Source organism: Meleagris gallopavo, chromosome 22 (genome assembly GCF_000146605.3).
Source record: "Meleagris gallopavo isolate NT-WF06-2002-E0010 breed Aviagen turkey brand Nicholas breeding stock chromosome 22, Turkey_5.1, whole genome shotgun sequence".
NCBI classification, from domain to species: Eukaryota; Metazoa; Chordata; class Aves; order Galliformes; family Phasianidae; genus Meleagris; species Meleagris gallopavo.
Window position 1 is genome coordinate 10,241,781 of NC_015032.2, and position 24,287 is coordinate 10,266,067.

General features: G+C 41.0%; 1 protein-coding gene across 1 annotated transcript; it reads left to right on the forward strand.

The window, feature by feature from the left end:
- Positions 1-18: 18 nt before the first annotated feature.
- On the forward strand, positions 19-24,287 carry ADNP (activity dependent neuroprotector homeobox). The gene is given in 9 exon segments (XM_019622286.2): positions 19-3,450; positions 6,174-6,581; positions 6,695-6,853; positions 8,189-8,234; positions 9,384-9,690; positions 16,636-16,748; positions 18,175-18,267; positions 20,076-21,860; positions 21,863-24,287. Coding segments are annotated over 6 exon segments (3,687 nt in total). The 5' UTR covers positions 19-3,450; positions 6,174-6,581; positions 6,695-6,853; positions 8,189-8,195; the 3' UTR covers positions 23,213-24,287.

A 24,287-nucleotide genomic window follows, 5' to 3' on the forward strand; every position in this document is an offset into this window, starting at 1 on the left:
CTTTCTGAGCGCCTTTCTGCGGCCGTAGGAAGTTCTGCGCTCCGGGGTGGTCCTGAGCGCCGCGGCTCCACTGGGGAAGGCAGACGTTGTTGCCATCGCGATGTTCTTTGTTTGTTGGTGCCGGTAGATGTGCAGGATTCCTTCTAGAAGAATTGGTGTTCTTTTCCAAATTGTTTTTACTAGCTCTGTTTTCATGCGTTTTCACTGCTGTTTTCTAGTCCCAGTTGGAGGTGAAAGGTGCACGTGAGGTAGTGGAGCTGTGATCCCTACCTGTCGGTGTGGCAGAGCCGATGCGGACCTCCCGCAGGACCTCGTGGGAGCCCGTGCAGCTGTGCGGGCTGCCGTCTTTCCGTGTGGCAGAGATGGACCGTCCTGTTCAGAAACGGGATTTGTTGGTTTCGGAGCAGAACCGGAGCTCGGCTCCTCTGACAGCTGCTGAGCGGTCTGGTGTCAGCAGGCTGGCTGCTGTATGTGCTGAAATCTTACAGCGCTGAAAAGGCACAACAGCGAACGAGAGCTGCGCTGGAGTTGCTGGCTGTAACACAGCTGTCGCTGAAGATGTTTGCGGTACATTCCTACCTAAACCTCGGTCAGAACAGAGCTGTCCTTTCTGAAATGCAACCAACACTTTGTTCTCCAAAGTAACACCAAGCTGAATGTTTTTGTTGTCTTGATAGTAAATGCCCCTCATTAAAATGAATGCTGTGCCTTCTCAAGGAACTTTTTTCTTTTTTTCAAGAAGAAAAAGACTTTTTGGTAATGAAACGTTTGGAGACAACTCAGTGGGATCGCTGCAAATTGGGAGTTTTTAGTATTGCCTCATTAGGAAACAAACCATTATCTTTAACTCGAAGCCGTGGCTCAGTATACAGGTTGGATGAAGCTGTACCTCTGTTAGGTTACTGTCCCTGATGTGGCAGTGCTGAGTGGAACTTCTGGAGTGAGAAAGTGGCTGTGTGTGGAAGTCGCTCAGTGAGGTCACACAGGATGGGCTCTGAGCGGAGCGGCCCGCAGGCCGAGGTGTGTGCAGCAGGGCAAGGCAGCTGTGCTGGGAGCTGCGTGCCTGCGGGTGAGATGTGTGCTGCACGACAGCATCTGGGAAGGCTGCGTGTCTCAGGACGGGGCGGATAGCTGATCCTTTTCTGTGCGTAGGATAGAGCCAGCAGTTGTCGGAAGATGCCCAGTAGCGTTGTTGGAATTGGTACGTGTCACCGTGGTATATTACAGCAGCATTTTAATTAAGCATGGAAATCACTTGACAGTGCTGTAAAGTGTTGGGTGCTTAACAGTCTGAGCTCTGCAGCTTCTGCACTCGCTGTTAAAATTGAAGGAGATGCCACATGGATTCCTAGGGCAGTGCTGGTGCTCCTTTTGTGTGTAAGGTAAGCTGTGCTTCTGTCACACTGCAGAAGGAACGATAGATGGGTGATCATTTACAGCCCAGCTTTCCTCCTCTGTAAGAAAACAGTAAATATTGAAAGTAAATATTGAAGTTAAAGTGGTATTCCTGCACTACAGTACAATACCGGAATCTGTTGGTAGTCAAAAGTCATACAGTGCAAATGTCTTCTTCATAACTTGCCATTACAATGGCAGCTGCTCTGATAGATGCAACCACAGATGGTAAGATGGGAGAAAAGGCATTTTGTTCTGGGGCAGCTGCAGGTACCACTGAGAGCTAGATGAGAACTTTATTGACCTCTTTTCAGAATTGGGAAGTTACTTTTGTTCTAGTATTTGGAGTTGTTTTGAGATGCAGAACTTGCACAGTGAGAGTGGACAGAGCAGTGCCAGGTGTGGTGAGGACAGCTTTAGTGTGAAAGCAGTGGGAGCAGGACAAGGGCTGTGTGGCTGTCACTGCGACAGGGATGGGCTGTGCTGTCTGTGGGTGCAGCCCAGTTTGCATTTCAGTACTGCTGCATTTACTGTTGTTTTTTCATTCTGCTCTTTGAAATGCTGGTGTGCTGCTTTTCTAAAAGTGTAACAGCTGCAGCTAAATGAACGTTATGCCATTTTGGATGGCTAGGACGGGCTCTTCTTTATTTCTTCATGGCAGATAGAATTTTGTTAGCATAATTTCACATTACGGTCCTTGATGTGGAGGCAGTCCTGCTCACATAAATTGGTACAAGTGTACACTTCTTAACACTATAAGGGAGTGTGAGCTGTGGAGGTGAGAACAGACAACACTGGTCTGAGGATAAGGCAATATAAACATCTGTATGCATTAGAAGCAAAAAAAAGAATCCTAATTATGTTAATTTAGTTTAAATATATATGTGTGTGTATATGTATATACAGGAGTTTTTTTGTGCGTATGTGGAAGGTTTGTTTTGATTGACGTGATGTGTTTTGGGAAAAAATGCCCTTGCTTTGATAGTCAGGTTGGCCAGATTGGCCTGCTCATTTGGGGCTTGCAGGATCTGGTACAAGAACCAAACTCATGTTCTAGATGTGAATACTTTCCAAGAGGGCAGGGCTCTTACTTACCCACCCAGGGACTGTGTGTCTGCAGAGAGAAAAATACATATTCTTCAGAACTGATGTTGAAAGACAAAATAGACCTCAAATTCAGCATCTTGTTCTTACTGCAAAGTAACACAGCAGTGCTTTGAATGTGTTACGATGGTTGATGGCCTCATATAAGAGTGGAACGAATTCCATACTTTCTGTAGTGAATCACTTTGTGCTTTACTGCTCTTTATATCCTTGGAGGGTTGGGTTTTCTTGTTCTTTTGTTTTAAAGATGGCATGAAAGATGGTTGACCAAAAACTGGTTCTTGTGGTTGAGTCCTACAGCTGTGTGATTGTGAATAATCACACCTGCAGGCTCTCGGTTGACCAGATCAGGTGGCAAAATGTTTGATTTAAAACCCATTTTTCAAGAAGCATGTTAAACAATTTGCAAGAAATAGAGTTTGAGCAACTGCAAACAGCCTGTGCACCAAAGATATTCATTACCTCCCCTGTCCTGTGTGTGTAGGTTGGCATGCTCCCTGGCCTGGCATCAGTGGCTGCTGATCCTTCCCTGCCTCCAGCTCCTTTTCCCTCCTTCACACCTCAGCCATTCTTTCCTTCACCCCTTTTTTCTCTCCTGTGTATCGATTGCTGATGTGCCTCTGGATCTCATAGTTCTCTGCTTGTGGTGCATCTGGGCCAAAGGAATTGTTAGTGATGCGGATTCATAGCAGCAACAGTACGGGGGCATAATATCTCTTGAAATCGAAGTTGGCAAAATATTTGTCTTAAAATGCTTTTTCTTTTTTCTCCCTAAAAAAGTTCATTGTGTTTCTGACCTTCTGTTTTGTTTTGTTTCCTCATTGCTGCTGCTATGAATATGGAAGGTTCCCGAGTCAGACGGAAGACAGCAGTAGCAGAGGTGGATTAACGCTGGAATGTAGTCAGGGACTGGAGCGCTCGGGAGCTATGCTTAGACAGAAAGGGAACGAGGTAAGAAACGTGGAGTGGTAAGACTGATTTTAAGCTGTTGTTCACAGACTTTACCCCATTGTGTAATGCCAGCATTTGTGCATAGTGTGTGAAGTGGCAAGGCAAAGGAAGAACAATTAGCATCAGCATACTTCACAGTCTATTTTTACATGTTAAATGCTTTCATGCTAGACAGTTGGTGAGATCCTTTCAGTATCTAATCTATCCGCTGCCTGAGAAAACATGTTTTGGCTTTGGTTTTAGATGAGCTTGGGAAAGTGTTTGTATGCTCTCTTGTGTTTTGTTGTTCTGCCACTTCCACCAGCATGCAAGCAATGCATTCTGCAGTAGGGCACTGTAAGGGATGCAGTTTCAGCAGTGGTTTAAATATATCTGTGTGCTGCCTCTGCAAGGGGTGGTGTAGCCACGCTTCCTATCGCTTCACTTGTGTAAGCAGCAGCACTGCGGTGGAGGAAGCGCTCTGGCTGCAGGCTGCTCTGCCACTGAATCAGTTCTGTGCTGTGGCTGCTGCACGAGCCCTGTTGCTGACACGGTGGTGGTGTCAGGAAAGCATGATAGAGAGGAGACTAGCATTTGTAATGTTTTTGAACGTTTTACATTTTTCTTGAGCTTTAGATTGAAAATGTAAATGAAACGTGCTTCTGTTTCCAAAATTTTCGATACGGGATTGTTTGTGCCTAGCTACAATCCACACAAAGATCACGTTTTGAACTGATAAAGCATATTCATGTGGCCTTTTTTTCCTGCCCACTGAAGTGTGGATATCTTGGTGTAGGCAAATAATATCCTTCGTGCTTCATTGACCTCCAGTCTCAATTTCAAATTGCTGTAAGGTAGGCAGGCTTTAGTGCCTTTCGAACAAATCTTTAAGAAATAGCCCTAAACTAACAAGGCTGTTGTACTGAGCATGTGTATTACATACTGGTTTCATTACACATATATGGATGCATATAACTGTTTATATTTGAAGACTGTGAATAGCAACGAAAGATATTATTAAAGATGGCAGTAGGTGGGGAAGCCTACTTCTTGAGCTGCTGGTGCCTCTAATTAAAAATTACCTATGCACTGAAGTATAGCATGCCCTAGAGAATGGATGCAATTTAAAGCTGCTTTTGAGAATGCAGTAGAGATCACCAGAATTGCTTTTCCTATGTGTGTTTTCGAAAGCTTTTTCTTCAGAAAGTATTCCGAGTTGGCTAACGCTTATTTTTAAAAACCATCAACCTGTGTTACCAAAATAAGAAAACCAAGCAGAAATTCTCAGTAGGCTGCAAGCTAACAGGTTGCTCATGAAGAAAAAAGGGTTATGGTTCATGGAGCAGCCAGAATTTGTCTGTCTTGTATTTTACATCGCAGCAGAGAAATTGCACAATGTACAAACTTACACTGCTATGCAGAAATTGCTAAGGAAATAGTTAATTCCCTTTTAGTTATGCAGTTAGTGTACACACCCACCAGATGGAGCTTCTGGCACCAGTGGAAAATTCCAGAAATCAAGCAAGAATGAGAAGTGTGTGAATGACTTAAGAGAATCTGTCTGCAAGACTGCAGGAGATATTTTTTTAACCTTTAAAAAAAAAGAAGATGAACGGAGAAAGGTCAGCCTCCCTGAGTGTCCCACTGCAGCTGTCCTCCACAGAAGTTTTTCCTCTGTGATGGGAGGTTGGAGTTGTCTATCTTCAGGTTGGTGACTGATGCTAACAATAAACTGAAAAAGAAAAGAGAGAAAACAGCTCTGTAAACTCTTGCTGAAGATGGCATGTAATCACAGAAACAGAATGTTTGTGTTATTAGCCGGAGAATTTCTTCCAAAGCAATTTAAGTGTGGTTAGGTTTTATTTTAGTACTTCATTTTAGATGGACTTCTTTTTCTGTCCTGAAGGAACGTCTGCATAGGGTTAAAGTTGTTCTGTTTTAAAACCTGATTTCCAGAGAAGTGGTGCAAACTGTCCTTTTTCTTTGACACTTACTTAATTTCTGAAGTGGTTTTAAAATCTTTTGGAAGTCTTGGCCAAGGGATGTTGAAGAAATAAAGTGTTTGACTGTGAGGGGTGTCAGGGTTTTTGTGTCCTGGGGTCTTACAGTGCATTGACTAGATACTGAAACACGCTTACTAATTTCCTTCAGTTTCAGTTATCATTGTTTTAAAACACCACGTTAGATTTTTAGAGCATTTATTTGATTTGGACTTTCTGTAAACTTTCCATCTTCCTAATGTGCCCAGTCCTGTTTTGGATACAGGCATGAATTAGAGGAGTTGGAGGCACGTGCTTGCTGATGTGCTGGGTAGTCCAACACAGCAGCTGTGCACACTGTGTTGTCTAGTTGAAGTTGAGAGGTGTTGGGACAGATGTTCTCTGGAAACCATCACGTTAGGTGGGCAGGAGCCCGGTGCTGTAGGTGGTTGAGCTGACAGGGGTGTGGAGGTGCTCTATGTTTAAATTGTAGCTTTGAGAGCAAATCCCGTGCTGTTGCAGAACAGCCTCCATCCTAGATTATAGCTGACTTGAAAATGAGCCCTTAGTTGTCCGCCATTTCGGATGTGCTGCTAAACTGTAAATCTCATTACCTTCACCGGAGATGCAGGTGCACAGCTCCTCTGAAAAGTAGGCCAGAAGTGCTAAGATGTCAGGTCTTCCCAGAGAAGCATAACTTTTAGGCTGTTGCACATCCTCCCGCCAGCCCCGTAGGACTAAAACTTTCATCTGAATCCTTCCCAGGGGAAGATGTCTCGCTGGGGTCGGAGCTGGCAGCCACGTCAGCCGCTTGGTTTCCCACAGTCCTGTAATTTAAGGCGGGACTGTACCGGTATGGGAAGCCCCTAGGAGTACGAGCTGTGTGAGGGAGCGCTGGTGTCGGTGCGTATCGCGGCCGTGCTGCTGGGCGCTCAGATGCTCTGTAAGCAGAGGCCCTGGACTGAAGGCAGAAGGTTACGCGAGGTGTGAGTAGGGGCGTTCATCACAGCGTCCTGCTGGATTTCCGACTTGGAGAACTTAATTGAACTCTGAGTACCAAACTTCCTCAGGTAACATCATCTAGAAAATGGGTTTAAGGCCCAGGCCCCCTCAAACGTCTGCAGCACCCCTCACCCTGCTGAGTGCCTCCGCGGTAGCTCCGTGTCGGTACAGGTACCGTATGCGTGGTTTATAATTAGTTCTTCACAATTAAATGTACGTTATAAATGTCAGATTGCCATTATGATGTTTCTTACCTCTTATCTTTAACGCTTTGTTTTGTACAGCAGGATATGACCCTTCTTCTATGTCCGGGCTTCGGCCTCACACAGTAGGTGTAATATAATCGCTGAGGAGGGCGTTCTGGAAGGAGAATTATTTTTGAAGGCTTTTGCATGAAACTTGTCCAATGAGTCTGAGACGCCCAAGCACCATTAATTTTGGAGGTAAATGCCTCGTAATATATACTGAGTAGATTGGGTAGAGTTAAGATTATTGTTTGGAGAAGTATGGGCAAAAAGTAGTTGAAAAGAGAGTTCTGTTTGCTTCTGACGTGTGGGCATTGTGAACTTAAAGGAGCACCAACTTGACCTCCAGAGAAATTGTGGGCTTTGAGCTCAACTGCCCTGGCAGCTTCACTTCAGTGGTTTCCTGGTTGAAAGATTTCCCCCATCTTTTGGTTGGTCTTAATAAACCAATGGGGCAAAAGTGAAAGACAGTTCTGGCTGTGGGAAATCTGCCAGAAGAGCTGAAACAAAATGGGGAGAAACCTGCGAGTTGTGACATGGGAGTTAGAGCCGTGCTGAGTTCAAGTTGGCTGTCCCTTTAAGTCACTCTTTGAGACGTGGTATTTTTTATTTGAAACACATTTTAAATGTTTACTTATAGAAGTTAAACTAGAACTTTTTTTGAGGTATTTTCTCTCATTTGTCTATAAATTGGTCGATCAGGGTGGGGTATAATGGGAGGGGAGGGAGGAATTTCATAGTTAAAAACAATGAAAAAATAAAGCCTAAAGCGGGGGGGGGGGGGGGAGAAAAAAAAACCAACGCAAACAAATGAAAGAAAATGCAACAGTTATGTCCCCAAAGGGCTTTGTTTTTTTAATGGGAAATTGTAAATGTCAAACTTTGCTTGGAGGAGGGTGGGGGGGAAATTATTTGCATGAAGCTATGTCTGAATTTAAAGTTTATTTGTGTTGTTATGATTGGAATAAAATCAAGTTACTGATAAAATTGAAGATAAGGTAGATAAGAAAAGTTTAGTTTGCTATAGCAAACAACAGTGATGTGGTACTGGCACACAGCTGCTAGAGAAGTTAAAGCTATTTCAAAGATGTAAAGATTGCACTGATGTCAATCCTGGACTCGCAGTGCTTTCTAATGTTAATGACAACGTTATTATTAATAATTATTAATACTAAATGCTTCTTAATACTTAAAAACAGGCTGTCTAGTAGAGGGGTGTCCTGTACTTTTTAATGAAATAGGGTTTAGTATAATCTGAATTTTGTGCACTAACTTGTTACCAAACTGCATGTGTTTTTTATTATGCTGTGTTTCACCCTGCTACAGCCCTTCCATTTTAGTAGTATGGATATTAAGAAAATAGAGTTTGAATTATTACAGTGAAAATGGTGGGATTTTGATATATTTCTAACAAAGTCTACGGTCTAGAATAGTGTTTGGGGGCAGGGGGTGGGAAGGGAGGGGAGGATATATTACCCAGGGAAAAGGAGCAGGATTTTAGAATAAGGGTTTGAAACATTGCTTTTTCTGTAGGAAAAAGATGGAGTATTGCATGCTGGGAACAAGTGCTTTCCATAAGGTAGCTAAATTTTAAAAGTACATTTGTTTCATTTTCTTTTAGGCTTTGTTTAAGTATTCTAATCTAGTAACTTTGTCCTTTCTGCAGTTTTCATTTTGATTAGATTCCTCTGCAAAACTCTCTTCTAAACAAATTCAGAAACCAAAACAAACAAACCTGGGCCACAACTGCAGTTTGGAATACTTCTGAAATGTTGCTCAATGTGCATGGAAGAGTCTTTAAAGAATAGTAGTAATAGTAAAAATTCTTTCTGTGGTCTGTTTTGTTTTCCATAATGTCAAAATTGCAGATGTTAACATCAATAAATTTAACGATGTGAATGTGTTGGATGACTATGGAGAAATGACCAAAATAAAATGATTTGTTAAAAGGCAGTCTTAACTGACACCTCTTAAGAAAACAAAACAAAAACTCATCAGGCATGTTTTTGGTAGAAACTTCAGGTAAATAGGTACATTCTTTCTTCCTCTGGTCTTGTGAATAACAGGACTTGACACACGTAGAGAAAGTTTGAGTAGATGAGTCAGGACTTATTTCACTAACTGCAGTTAAATGTTTTGGCCAGGTTTCCCAAGGAAACAAAGCTTGTGTAGTTCTTCAGCTTGCGGCTTGTCTCCTGCTGGCCTCTCGCTCCTCCCAGCCAAGAACGTTGGCCGCTCTAAACCAAATTTTATGTAGATGGAGATCTGAAAATATAAATAAGGACCTTTAAGCTTCATTAACAGTAGATCTCCAGTAAGAGAAGAGATTAAGGCTTGAACATTACCAGGTTTCTTTCAGAACTCTCTTCTGTCAGCCTGTTCTCTCAATTGGATGTTGTAATGCCACGTGGCTGCTAAAAACTCTCTGTGGGAGGAGTTGTAAGAGGGAGGGGAAAGAAAGCATCCTGCTTCAGCTCAGGATTTTAGGGGGTTTACTTTTCTGTGTTGGATGTGCACCAAGTGCTGAGGTGCCAATTAGGTATTGTGCCTGGAGCTGAATGTAGCAGCTTGCCTAGCACTATCTAATACAGAGCTAGCAGAGACTTTAAAGGAAAGAGAAGCAGCAGTAAATTATCCTGGCTTTGAAATACTCAGCTCCAAATGAGAGTTGTGCCTGACCGAGTGCATGTTATAGTACATTATTCCATGGAATACAATATTATTACAGGTACAGCAGCAGCTCATGATGCCCCGTAAAGCTTTTCTTTCCCAGAAAGAAAAGCAGGCTCGTGCCAGGGAAAGAGATATGTTAAAAAAGAGAAGGAGGCGACAAGACTATCTCAAAAGAAGCGTGGACCCACAGAAAAATGCAGAAACAATAAAATGGCACAGAGATGATGAGAAGAGGAGAGAAAATGAGCAAGTTAAGGACAAAGATATCAAGAAGCGATGGAGACAGGATGAGAGAGAACGACGAAAGAATGTGGACGCTATGAATTGGCGCAGGGAAGATGAGAAGAGGGAAAATGAGCGAGGTAAGGAACAAGAAGGCCAAGAACCAGCAAAGAAGGGATGATGATGAAAGGGGAAAAGAGCAACAAAAGGATGGACCTTTTGAAGCAGCAGAGGGATAATAATGGGGAGAGGGAAAAGGAGAGAGTAAGAACAGTTCCGCTTTTATAAGTATGTGCAGAAATTAAAGAAAATGTTACTGTCACTCAGTTTCAAAATTATTTGTTTAATGAATTATAGGTCTCGCAGAGCTAGTTACTAAGACAGGATTGATATATACAGATATACAGATGTATATAAACAGAAACACAATGGGGTAGAGTTTAGATACTGCTTTTGAAATTGTCTGTTTTGCACGCGTGCTCACAATACTGTCCTGAACAGTGCAGTTGGTAATACTGTGTTTTAGATCACCATGAAGTTCAGGTTTTCTCAGTATTCAAAGTGTGAATAAATGACAGCATTAGGAGATGAAGGGTCAACCAAACATGCCAAACATGGTCATTGAAGGTAAAACTGGTGTTTTATTATATTTATAATAATGTGCCCAAGAGAGAGTTGTCCTTACGCACCTGTGAATTATTTTGTGTGCAGTAGAGACCAGCTTTTGTTTACACATTTTAGGGATTCCACAACTCAACCTCTTTTTTTTTTACTTGTCATTTCACAGCGGTGCTTTTTATCAGTGTTGTTAAATGAAAACACCTCCCTCAGTTAAGTGCTAAGATTCAGCAACAGTTGTGTGTGTGCTGGTTGTGCGAGGGTTTCCTCGTGGTGCAGTTAGGCATAAGAAAACCAAGAATAGTCCACTGGTGCTCTCTTGGTTCTTTTACACTGCAGGAGTATCCTCCAGATTATTTCTTCAGATCTCCAAACTATTTGTGTCTGAAAATCACCATTTTACTAACAGGGCTGTGACAATAATAATTCATTATATTTGCTGCTTGGTACAACTCTGGCAAATCTCAGTCATCAGACAAGCCTGTTAAACACTTCAAATCATGTAGTCCAAAAACAACAAAAAAAGGCTGAGGCAGATTTGGAATATTTACTGAAGGCTGTAGTTGAGAGAAAAAAGCTGTCTTCATCTTGCTGATGCATCTTCTCCGGAATCAGAATAGCACTGCTGCCCTGGGAGCGCTCCGCAGCCACGTGCCAGGAATTGGCCGTGGTGTTCGAGGTGAAGTTGGTGGAACTGCAGCAGTCTTAACATCTGCGGTTACCTGGTAGTGCTAAAGGCAGTGGGCTGCGAGGCAGCCCTTCCGATGAGGTCAGAGATACAGAAAGATCTGCTGGAGCATGACACTTCTAGGAACACAAAAATAGAAGCAGCTTTTTGGTCTGCAGACAGGCAGAGGCTTTTCCTTCTTGTTTATTTTTTTTTTTAATCACCTCTGATAATTTAACTGCTGTGTTCTTGTGTTCTCCCACCTGTGTTCCTTACCCTCTCCTGGGTGCACACCTTCCTGTAAGGACACAGTTGTGACTGTGCTGCATTGTGTGTAAAAGCAGTACTTCCCTCATAAAGGGATGACTGTTTGCATTGAAAAAAACATGACGGAGAACATTACTTATTGCAACATAGAACCCTCAATCAGGCACACAGCATTGCGTTCTACATTAATTTTCCAGGTAGCTGCAGTGTTATTATTTCTTCTCTTTTGACTTAGTTTTTCTAGGTGGCTCCAGTCCTTTGGTAAAGATATGTTGAAGCACTGAACTGCAGGGCTATGATAACTTGAAGTGCTTGAAGGTTATACATTGATAATAGTTTATTAAACACAAAGCGTTGTTTAAAAATTTGGCAGTAACGTAACAGATGGTGGATGTGTCAGGTTTCCCATTCTGGATGTTTTAAATTGATGGCCACAATTGTTTCCATCTGGAATTTGAAGTATTAGTAAAAGTAGCAAATTGGTGAAGATACACTTTGCTGTTGAAAGTTGCATCGAGTCTATCGGAATACTAAACTCAAAAAAGAAACGAAACAAAAACCTTGACTTTGGGATTGGTTGAACCTTCTGTGGCTGTGCTCGAGTTAATTTTTGTGTAAGGCTTCTCGTGTTTCTTTCTGTTGTGTTGTAACAGTGAGCATAGTCCTGATCTCCTCTGTCTTGGTAATGTGCACTGTTAAGTTTCTAAGCTAAGCAGCAATTTCCACTAGTAATGGGTCTGTTCTCCCTGTTTGCTTTTATTTCTCCTGAAGGTTGCTCACATCATTCTATGTGAGCGTTTCAGGATGGGTTTTCTTTCCCCTTCTGTTGTTTTCTTTCACCAGCTATGGCCAACACGCTCAGAACATTTAAATAGCGAGAAAAATCCTTTTGCTGTGAAGTCTGATCTTCAGTTTTCAGATGTGAAGATCTGATTGTATATCCTGTATTATGATGTGTTGTGATAGGAAGATGTTGATAATTTCTTAGGAGTTGGCTGTGAGGCAGGCAGAAGGCAGAGGCAGGATGATCGTGTAGATATAACTGAAATCTTGTTTCTAGGCAGTCGTAAGGTGCTTTTTTTATTACTTGGGCTTACATACAAATACACATCATTATATGTTTGACATGTCCAGGTTTATTAGACACAGTAATTAAGAGAAAGTATTCGATTCTTTTGGTTGAAAGCATTGATAGTGGCACTTCCTATTCAAGTAAGTTACTTGCTAATAATAATGACTTTCCACATGTACCAGTGGTCGCTGCCTGGAGACAAACGGTACTCTCGCTTTGTCTCAAGAAAATTAAGGTCCCTTCACAAGCAGAACAATTCCTCAAGTGGGGATTTGGGTTATGCAGAAAATGTCACAGCTTGCTAGAAGCTTTAACAGTGAGTGCTTTCATGCACTAATGTTTCTACAGTTGATACTAAGATAGAGGGTTATCCTGGAATGAAACTACAAGGTTATTTTCTCCATGGATTTGAAATTCATTGTGAAGTGTTCATTCACATCCTGCACAGTAGCTGGCAATGCTGTTTCATGTAATTTTTTGAATGTGCAGGTATGTAGGAAGAAGCTACTGAAAGCATGCAGAAATAACGTCCTACAGCGACAGCAATACGTATTTAGTTGCATTTAGAGAAAGTAAACTAATGGAGCCATGATTCATTTCTTGGCTGCATTCATAGTTTCTCACGCTTGCACAGTGAACTACAGCAATAGGAGCTTTTATTAAATGAACATTCTTGAAAGTTAAAAATATTCTAAGGAAAGTAAACCTGTATTAAATTGATTGGAACTTAAGAGTTCAGAGCCATAATCCCCAGTTGTGTTCTGGGAGGAAGTGGAATAGAATATTAAAGACTATTTTCTTTGAAAATGTTGTGATGAAGAATATACATGCAATTGTGCAATGTGAGATGCGGTGTCAGAGTGACATGGCTAGCCATACCTTCTTAATACGGTACTGTTTTTGGTTTCCTATTAATGCAGTCCTACTATCATAAAATTCAGATCTCTTAGAAGTCGAGCCATGAAAAAAGTGACAGTGAGCCTAGAACTGAGCGCTGTTTTGTAGTGACTGGCCTAGGAAAAGGAGCTGCAGGTTTGAGTTGCTTTTTCCACCTGAACAAAAAAGTAAGTTTTACTTACTGCTTCAACTGCAGATCAACCAAAGAAAACACCTCTTGGAAATTGCAGGTAGGCTGCAGCCTTACACCTGCGTTGACCAGTGGGCTCGTTAGGAGTTTAAATTCTCTGCAGCCCTTTCCCCATTAGTCTTTGCCATATTTTGTTTGTTACTATCTGTGCTAAGTGAAGTGCTGTTGTTACTATTTGTGCACTTAGAAGTGTTAAGTCATGGCTTAGGTGAAGCAGTGATGGAGCACCTGGTGGGAAGGCAGGAGAGCTCAGGTGCATGCAATGTACCTGAGTGAGTGGAAAGGCCAGGATCCATCTCTTCAGCCCTCATTTAAGGGTTGGCAGTGGAGGCAAGAGTATCTTGCTGGAGATCCCTGCCCACCTGAGTCCTTCCAAGGGTAAGCAAACTTTTTCCTTTGTTTCTGCATCCATGTCTGCTGTACTTGAGCTTATCCTCACTTGGTGCAGCCTGGGATTTTGCTACCCCACTGTCAGTGCTGTGTTTTCCATCACGTTATAGTGTCACAGTAATGCTGTATGAAATTGGCATTGCTGATTCTCAGCTCAGTTGCTAAGCATTTTCAGTTATCAGTTATGTATTTTGATGTAAGATGGACTAGGTTCAACTTCTAAGTTGTATTAGATGTATTTACAATAGAAGCAAAACTGCAATCTTAAAATTACGTTTTCTTAAGGAAATTTTAGTTCTGCTTGTGGAAGTAACTAAAGCAATTGTAATGTTGCTCTGAAGTGCATTGAAGTTGCTCTTCTTGGTCTTAAAGTGTGGTTGTTTAATACAACCATTTCTCGATACAGATGCTTGCGGTGTAAACATCCATTGTTATTCTCAAAAGTTTTTTCACCATTTATGCGTTTATACTTTGTCATAAATGGTGTTATTTTTATTTTAGCAGGAAATAGCCTTTGTCAGAGGTGCCAATGCAGTAAAACTGAATAACCACAGCGCAGGCGCAGGGATGGGCAGAGAAGTAGGGCAGGGCTTGGCACGTTCTGTTATTGCTTACCAAAGCCTAATACACTACGGAGCTATAACGTTTTGTGCTTGTTAAGTGTTTTTCCTAATTCTCTTCAGTGTGTGCCTGTAGAAATGGATCTTGCGAGAGAAGAAGGGGATAATATGAATATTCTCAGAACATCTGATAATGGAGCCATGAACTCAGATGCTGTTTATAATGAAGTAACTGGTTTGCCTTTGTCAGCTTTCAAAACTAACATAAGTTAGAGATTCACATTCAAACCTTGTTTCCTAGACCTTCATGAAGATGAAAAAAATTTCCTTGGCCAGGAGTGTGTAGTATTCTGAAAGGATGACATGGCTCAATCTAATTACCCAAATGATGGCATTCACTCTTGCATCGTGAGGGAGAACATATTAGGCCTGGATATTTTTTGTAATTGCAGATAAGATGCTTGATTATAAAGGTGCACAGATAGGAATGAACACAGCACAACAAAAACAACAGTTCATGGCTTTCATTCAGTGTTTTTAGAGGCAATAACTGGTAAGAGAGTGTAATTTTCTGTTGTGTTCTGTTTAATCCTCGCCATCTCTGAGAAGGCAGAGGATACCTGTGAAGTGCTCTTCGTAGCTGGGTTAGGGTTCTTATCTCCAACGTGGCAGATGAGTTACCAGGCTGATAACGACTCTACGTGTGAAGTATTTCACCAGAATGCTAATTCTTCGTATCTGTAGAGTGGTTTGAGTTCATCTCAAATGAAAGGTTCCAGATTACATACAGAAAGCAACTACTTTTCACATTAACTAAATTATCGGTTTTTTTCTAATTCCAATCCTTTTAATTGAGAGTAGAGAGGAATGCTAGCTGAAACACCTTTACAGTCACAAACATTAGTGTACCTGCCTTTAGAATTTAGGTCAGGTAAATACACTGTGCTCAATTCTTATAACAGATCTTACTTGGAGGAAATAAATATGTAACGTTGAAGTAATTGTTTCCTGGCCTATGTGATTTTTTTAAATTAGTATCATTAGTGACTTTGTGTGATGTCTCTGAGCAATGTCTCTACTGCAGGTAATTCAACTGAGAAATGTGGAGACCTGAGATTTATAGACTAAGTCAACACTTTTCTTTGGTTTCCTAGTTTTTGTGACACGGTGTTCCGTGCAGCTGAATTTCCTTCTGACAGCGGGTGGTGGCAGCTAGCTGCACACACAGCACAGTGTTTAACGATCAGGGTTGGTTTGGTATCTGAAAATTTTCCTGTAGACCCGTATATATAAATTTAGTATTCTTTCTTCTTCGTACCATGGCTACAGATTAGAAATCAATCCTAAATATCGTGATCAGCTCGCTACTCTTAGTCAAGAGCTGTTTCTGAAGTAGTTGAATTGGAAGAGATGAGAGCTTAGTGACACACAGTGCTTGCTGATGGTGAAGCTGATGGGTTGGTGTTAGCCCTGCCGCTTTTGTCTGTTTCTGACACTGAGCAGTGGTGGTGACAGTCATGGAATAGTAAGTCATCAGTGACTGTTACAGCATTACCTAGCGAAAGCTGGTAGGAGAATGAACACGAAAAGCCTGGTGTGGACACAGACCTGTGTAGGACAGGGAATATAGCAGGGTGGTGTGTGATCGGAGCGCTCAGTTGTTGTAGTCACAACCCCCGTCCTTTTTACTTGAAAAAATTCTGTAGTAAGTTCCTTGTAGCTTAGAGGCCCCTTCATCTCATGATGAGAGATTTTTGTTTTTCTGACTGAACTGTTTAATGGTTTTAAGCTTCTGCTCATTCTGAATTGTAGACTTCTTCCATCCAAGAAGCTGATTTTTAGTTGCTGTAGGTATTCTCTGGCCCTGTAGCAATTAATTAGTTCATAAGAAATTAAAAAAAAAAAGTCTTCTAACAAAGCAAGAATGAGCTTCCAGGAATGTTAATGATAGAAATGCAGCTTTTACCTTCTGGGATGATATTTTTTACGCAACAGACAGTAGAGCACTAAAGCCTAGTGAACAAGATCACTCCGCGTTGCTTTGAGGCAGCCGTTGCAGGCTCCCCTGCCTCTTGCAGAAGAAGTGCATGTTGCCAGAAGACTCCTGCATTTCTGCTGGTTTGCACCTTCCTGAAGTGCAGATGAGTTGATGATGTTCTGTAGCTCAGGAAGTGCGTAGTGTAATGGTGGCAGTGTGCAGGCTGAGAGCTGCTGTATATGTGAGATAAGGCCACTTATTGGCACGTGGAAGGAACCTGAGTGCTAGCAGTAGAATCTGAGAATCCACGTATCTTAAAGATTTAGACTTTGTTTTAGTTATGGGGAAAACGACAGGGAAAATTGCTAATAATTAAATGAATGCAGCTCTTCATCAGACAAAGCACGTGTGACTTAAACCTCTTCTCTTACTTTGTTTTTCAATAGAAACTATGTTCCAACTTCCTGTCAACAACCTTGGCAGTTTAAGAAAGGCCCGGAAAACTGTGAAAAAAATACTTAGTGACATTGGTTTGGAATACTGTAAAGAACATATAGAAGTAAGTATGATACCTCTCAAGTGCTTCAGAGCTGAAATGCTCAAACATCAGTGGAAAAGTGAGGTCTCGCTTGTTTGATTTTTTTTTTTTCTTTTTTTCCTGCTTTGTGAAACGTTGAATTCTTCCTGTAAGTTTTGAAGGATGTTTCTGGAATCTTCTGTACCCTGATCCCACACCTCACTCCTGTTCTCATCAGCTTCTGAAAGCAACCCTGGGATTTTGTTGGAGCTTTGCTGTTCAGGCATTGCTACCTGTTTTTTATTGCACTGTTTTTTTTAAGTCCTACACAAAGTGTGATTTAATTAATAACGTGAGCTAAAATGTGCTACGCACACTTAGAAAGTCTGCTGGAGATGAGATAGACCTCAGGCTATTTATGACTGACTTGATGTGTGTTGAAGGTAGGTTGTCCTTTGTGCTAGGCTCCGAAGTATAACGTTTGCTAACCGGACGCTTAGGAATAAATCAAGATGGTGTGGTACAGAGTGTTCCTGGATTTTCATGGAATGTCTGTTGGTGCTGAAATACAGCTCATCAATTTAACAAACTACTTATATACTTGTGTTAGTTCTTAGAAGGAAAAGGTATTTGTGCTACTCTGCTGGACAAGCTTGGTGTAACTATTCACTAAAAAATGCACTTTCTTTCCTGAACACAGCATTTGGTGGTTCAGTTCATACCTCTGGACTATTCAAAGTACCCACCAGACTGTGACTTTGCTTTTGTGTTTCAGTAGTATCTTTTTAAGGAGGATTTAAGTGAGATACTTCAAGAGAAAGAGAAATACCTGTTCTCCCCTTTTAGGTAATCTGTGGACACGTTTGGTTTTTAAGGGTAAAGTTGTGAACAGGGACAGTGTTGCTTTTATTAATTTCAATGAAAATATCACCTTTGAGTCTGTGTGTGCTGCTAATGCCAAAGACAAAATAAAAAGCACTTTTTTTTTATAGGAATTGGGCTACTTAGACACCATATGTGTTGTCAAACTTGGATCTGAATTCCTCTGAAATAAATTTAAAAACAAACAACAAAACCAACATCATTTAAAAAAAAAACAAAACAACACAACCACCACCACCACCAAGTTTGTGGTGCAGAATTTATGGTTTTTAAAGTATCACTATTTAGCTGTTGGTATCAGGGACTGCTTTTGAAGACGGGGCAGGTATTTAATGACAGTCTTGCGTTAATTAGCAGAATGCGTGTTGAAAATAGTTCTTGTGTTCTGTGTTATTGAGATTGTTCACAAATTTTCACCTCCAAATAATGCATTTAAATACGTAGATTTCTTTAATTAATGCTCTTTGCTATTCACCAGCAGCATCTGAGTGAGAGGACTGCATGAATGCTTACAAGAGTTGCTTAAGGGAGCAGTTGGTCTGGGTTTTGATTGTCTGTGCTCTCTTCCCATCTTCCCCTTCTCCAGGATTTTAAACAGTTTGAACCTAATGACTTTTATTTGAAAAACACTACATGGGAAGATGTAGGACTGTGGGACCCATCGCTTACGAAAAATCAGGTTGGTAACTGTTTATGTTGATACATCAAATTCTGAAGATGGTTCATATTGAGGGGCATTTCACAAATGTGCCAAGAGCTTTTCCTGTGGTTGTACCCATTGATTGTTGTCTTTGCTTTAACGGACAGAAAAAGGTTTTATTACTTTAGAAGCAATAATCTCAGTTTTTATTTTGCTAAGTGCTGATAGCAAAATATTGGAGAAATGACTGGTCAGAATATCTTATCCTATGTCAGCTACGTAATAACAGGCCATCTGTTTTCAAGCTTAACACAGTTTCATCTATCTTCCAGTCAAAGGGTCACCAATTCTGTAGCTTGTAGTAATTTTGTTACCCTTTTTGTTAGCAACATTTTAGAAAAACTTCAAATGAACAGATTTAACTACCACTCTCTTCACAGCTGCAGCTGTGTGTCATGTGAGGATTCTCCTAACCTGACTCTGAGGTTTTGGTTTATTGGGATATATAGTTCTGTTCAGAGGATGAAGTGATGCTGACAGTTTTACTTTTTAGATGTTGAGTCGGTGATAAAGGAGATTTGAACCAAGTTGAAAGTGGAAGGAGGGAATGTTTCTATTGCAGTGATTTATTTGACTTTACCGATGTAACGCGTTAAGACAATGTATTAAGGTATGGATTGCAATATGCAATATCATAGACTAATACCAGCACTTACAGAACAGTGAGAAGGTGAGAAATCTCTGTACAAAATAAGCCCACTTGCAGCATCTGAAAGACCTGAGAAGCCACATTATGGTGGATTCCTAGTGTGGTCGTCATCTAAAAATATTCCTTTATTATGTTCAATAAAATATACTGATGTGCATTTGTTCCTAGTTAATCCCAGAATAAAAACAAAACAAAACACCTCACTATAAAAGGAGACAACCTTTGTTTAGCTTTTATTGCATCTTGCCTCCAGCCTGAGATAGCCGAGGTTTCAGAAGGTGTACAACTCTCCAGCTATTTTAAACGCTCTTTTGTAACTTGATGGATGAGACTTGTTTTGACACACATTATGAATGATTGTAATTGTGTGAAAATCATGTCTTATCTCATCTGAAATGACAGGTTGCTTGTGGCTGTCTCTGAAGCCAACACAATTTTAGTTCTTTTAAAACAGTGGATAAGAACTGCCATCAGCAGGGAAAGTAGGCAAGTGTGGAGCTTTCAAGTACCCCCTTTTTTTTTTTTTAAATTCCCCTGATCCATTATTGTTTTAAAAATCAGGATTGTGCTTTGATCTGAAAGAAAACGTGGTTGCTTGAAGGGATTGTCTGGCCTTAGTATGTAACTTTTGAAGAGTATTCTTTATCTTAAACTTTGTAACTGATTAAGACTTGTAAACAGAATGGATGTGAAGTGTTAGCTATCTCTATAAGTGTTTGGCAGAACCAAAGGGAAATAACTCCTGTCTTCTGGATGCAGTCTCATTCTACACCAACAGTCATGCTTTCCTTTTCCAAAATAATGAGATAATGGTGAACGTGTTCCCTGCAGCTGAGCATGCAAACCACTTCTGTTGACTGGTGGGAAAGAGATTTATGCTTTATCCTTGAATGCTGAGGGCATGGCCAAACTCTTTTAAATTGGACCTTTTAAATCGGCTGTCATTGCCCTGTGTGTGTGTTCAGGCGATAAACATAGGACTTCATCTATAGGCCAAGAATTGCAGAGAATAAATTGATCTAAAGATTGGAGATTGTTGCAGTGGGTCTCAAACTTTAGTTGTTCAGAGAAGTTCTGAGAGTCTTTTTCCAAAAACGGCTTTGCCATATTCAGTTTCTGCTTTGTTCTTTGTTTTAAGGACTATCGGACAAAGCCCTTTTGCTGCAGTGCATGTCCATTTTCCTCGAAGTTCTTTTCAGCATACAAAAGCCACTTCCGGAATGTCCATAGCGAAGACTTTGAAAATCGGATTCTCCTTAATTGTCCATACTGTACTTTCAATGCGGACAAAAAGACTTTGGAAACGCACATTAAAATATTTCATGCTCCAAATGCCAATACACCAAGTGGAGGCATCAGCACTTTTAAAGATAAAAACAAGCATGATAGCCTTAAACCTAAGCAGGCTGACAGTGTAGAACAAGCTGTTTATTACTGTAAGAAGTGCACTTACCGAGATCCGCTGTATGAAATTGTTAGAAAGCACATTTACAGGGAACATTTTCAGCACGTAGCTGCTCCTTACGTAGCAAAGGGAGGTGAAAAGTCACTCAATGGTGCAGTTCCATTAAGTTCCAGTACCCGGGAAGAGGGTAGTATTCATTGCAAACGCTGCCTTTTTATGCCGAAATCATATGAAGCTTTAGTACAGCACGTTATCGAAGACCATGAACGTATAGGGTATCAGGTAACAGCGATGATAGGTCACACTAATGTAGTGGTTCCAAGATCTAAACCTTTGATGCTAATAGCTCCAAAACCACAGGACAAAAAGCCTATGGGACTTCCTCAGAGGATGGGTCCCCTTTCCCCTGGGAGCGTTCGATCTCTTTCATCACAACAGATGATGAACAGACTCACTATACCAAAGCCTACATTAAATTCTGCAGGAGTGAACATGATGTCAAATGTTCACTTACAGCAAAACAATTATGGAGTCAAATCAGTACCACCAAGTTACGTTGGTCAGCCAGGGGGAAGGCTGAGCTTAAGTGGTAATGCGCCAGTTTCTATTCCACAGCAATCTCAAACAATGAAACAGTTTTCAAGTGGAAATGGAAGGCCCTATACTCTTGGGGAACAGAGATCTCAGGCCTCAGCAAGATACTCTCTTCAGTCTGCCAATTCAACTTCTTTGTCATCAGCTCAGTTGAAACAAACGTCGTTATCTCAGTCACAGGCAGCTTCAAGAGTATTAGGTCAGTCTGGCTCAAAGTCTCCTGTAGCTGCTACAGGTCCTTCTTCTGTCAATACATCATCCACACAAAAGTGGAAAATCTGTACAATCTGTAATGAGCTGTTTCCTGAAAATGTGTATAGCGTTCACTTTGAAAAGGAGCACAAGGCTGAAAAGGTGCCTGCAGTAGCTAACTATATAATGAAAATACACAATTTCACTAGCAAATGTTTATACTGTAATCGCTATTTACCCACTGATACGTTGCTTAATCATATGTTAATACATGGTTTGTCTTGTCCGTATTGCCGTTCAACCTTCAATGATGTTGAAAAGATGGCTGCTCATATGCGAATGGTTCATGTTGATGAAGAAATGGGACCTAAAACTGATTCCACTCTAACGTTTGATTTGACGCTGCAGCAGGGTAGTCTCACAAATATACATCTTCTGGTAACGACCTACAACCTGAGGGATGCTCCTGCTGAATCTGTAGCTTATCATGCTCAGAATACACCTCCAGTTCCTCCAAAACCACAGCCGAAAATCCAGGAGAAGTCTGACGCACCTGTGAAAAGTTCTCCACAAGCAGCAGTTCCCTACAAGAAAGATGTGGGGAAAACCCTCTGTCCTCTGTGCTTTTCAATCCTAAAAGGACCCATCTCTGATGCACTTGCACATCATCTACGGGAGAGGCATCAAGTTATTCAGACGGTTCATCCAGTTGAGAAAAAACTAACCTACAAGTCGCACTTCACTGCCTTGGCGTGTATACCAGTAACATGACTGCCTCAACTATCACGTTGCACCTTGTTCACTGCAGAGGTGTTGGGAAGACTCAGAATGGCCAGGACAAAGGTACTTCGTCATCTCGGCTAAGTCAGTCTGCAGGTGTAGCACCTGTAAAACGTACTTACGAACACATGGAATTCTCTCTGATGAAGAGAAGGAAAATGGATGATGATGACTCCCCCTCTGCCTTTGAGGAGAAGCCTGAAGAACCGGTAGTTCTAGCATTGGACCCCAAGGGTCATGAAGATGATTCCTATGAAGCCAGGAAGACATTTCTCACAAAGTATTTTAATAAGCAACCATATCCAACTAGGAGAGAGATTGAAAAGCTGGCTGCCAGTTTGTGGCTATGGAAATCTGATATTGCATCTCACTTCAGCAACAAAAGGAAAAAATGTGTTAGAGATTGTGAAAAATACAAACCTGGTGTGCTGCTTGGTTTCAATATGAAAGAATTAAACAAAGTTAAACATGAAATGGATTTTGATGCTGAATGGCTGTTTGAAAACCACGATGAAAAGAATTCCAGAGTTAATGTTAGTAAGACTGTTGATAAAAAAATAAACATAGAAAAAGACAATGAAAGTTCATCAGACAGCTATGAAAATACGGAAGAGGAATACAATGAAAGCAGTAGTCCATTTGGTCCACATATTTCTGACATTGGTGAGAAAGCTTCTCCTGATAGCATAGCAGAGAACCCAGAGGATGGCATATCCAAGGAAATCATTGAAGAAAATACCTTACCATCTCCAGAAAAGTCTGATCAAAAACAAGAAGAAAGCTCTAAATATGAGGAGATTATTTCTGCCGAAGAGCAGACCAAACTGGTTGGTGATGTTTCAGATAGTGAAGGTGATCAGGATGATCAGGATGATGCTGTTGAATGGAAAGATGGAGCTTCGCAGTCTGAAAGCGGGCCTGGTTCTCAGCAAGTTTCTGATTTTGAAGATAACGCATCAGAAGTAAAACCAGAAGTGTGGACAGATGAATCCTCACAAAGCGAAGATGCTGGTAGCAGTAAACCGACTGCAGAGACAAAAGGAGGTGGGTCCGAGAGTGATGAAGAGCAGTCAAAGTGGAAGAATCGTTCCTATGGAAAAGTAGAAGAGTTCTGGGCCAAGGACCAGTCGCAATGGAAAAATACATCAGAGATTGAGGAGAGCTTGTCAAATCAGCAGATGGAATGGCAGAATAGCACAATTGACAGTGAGGATGGAGATCAGTTTGACAGTGTGACTGATGGGGTAGCAGAACCAATGCACAGCAGCTTATCCGGTGTGGAGCTGAGCAGTCAGCAAGCATAAGCTCCTCGATTCAGAAGTGGCAGTAATATGATCCAACCTACAACTGGCTAAACACTTCATTTCAGTATGACTGCTAAGCTTAAATTCTGACTGGTACTGCCTGCCAAGTGCGAGGTCACCGTGAGTGGTGTTCATGGCCACCGTTACTCCAGTGGCGAAGGATGCTGTTGGCTAATCTTGCTTGAGAGTACTTGCTGGGATGAGCACAGTAATTTAATGTGAAAACAGATAAGCTGGTGGCTCAAGAATGCACAGAGAAAAGCAGAGGTTTATTTTATCTGCATTTTCACCATTTATTTCACCCTTGTACATGTTCAGTTGTATGTCTTTTTAAACATTACCCTTTTTCACATGGTAGTGTGTAGGGCCAACATACAAGCTACCAGTCCAACGTGTATAGTAGACTATGGGAAAATTGATTTTTTCATGTATCATTCTGAATAGTTGAAATGTATATTTGTACAGTCTTTTAGACCTATTCAAGTGAAGCTTATGAAATTGTTCTTGTGTACCCATCATAGATTTGTTTCTCTTTTTTAGTGTTGCCCTGCTGTGTAATAAATGCTGTATTTAGTTTACCTAGCAAAAGCTTGAAACTGCTATAGTATGAATTTTGACAAACTTAGTTTTTGCACATAACCTTGTACAATCTCAAAAACGGAGGCCAGCACCATAAAAAAAATATATCTGGACTCTTATTGTATTATAGAATTTTCTTGTTCTGAATATCCTTGACATTACAACTGATGACAAATGTATTTCAGAGCCATTTTCTGAAATCTTTTAAGCTAAAGATGAAAAATCACATGCAAGAAACAAGTTTGCAGCTACTAATTTTGACACCTTTTAGATCTGTATAAAAGTGTATTGTGTTGAAGCAGCACACTTAAAACAACAGTGCTGTGTTTTGGATATTTAGTTTTATCTTTAGTTAACACCAACAAGGTGTTGTATTCATTTATACCATCTAATATATGACACACTGTTGTAGTATGTATAATTTTGTGATCTTTATTTCCCTTTGTATTCTTCATTTAAACATCTAAATAAATTGCTGTATTGTGCTTACTGTAAA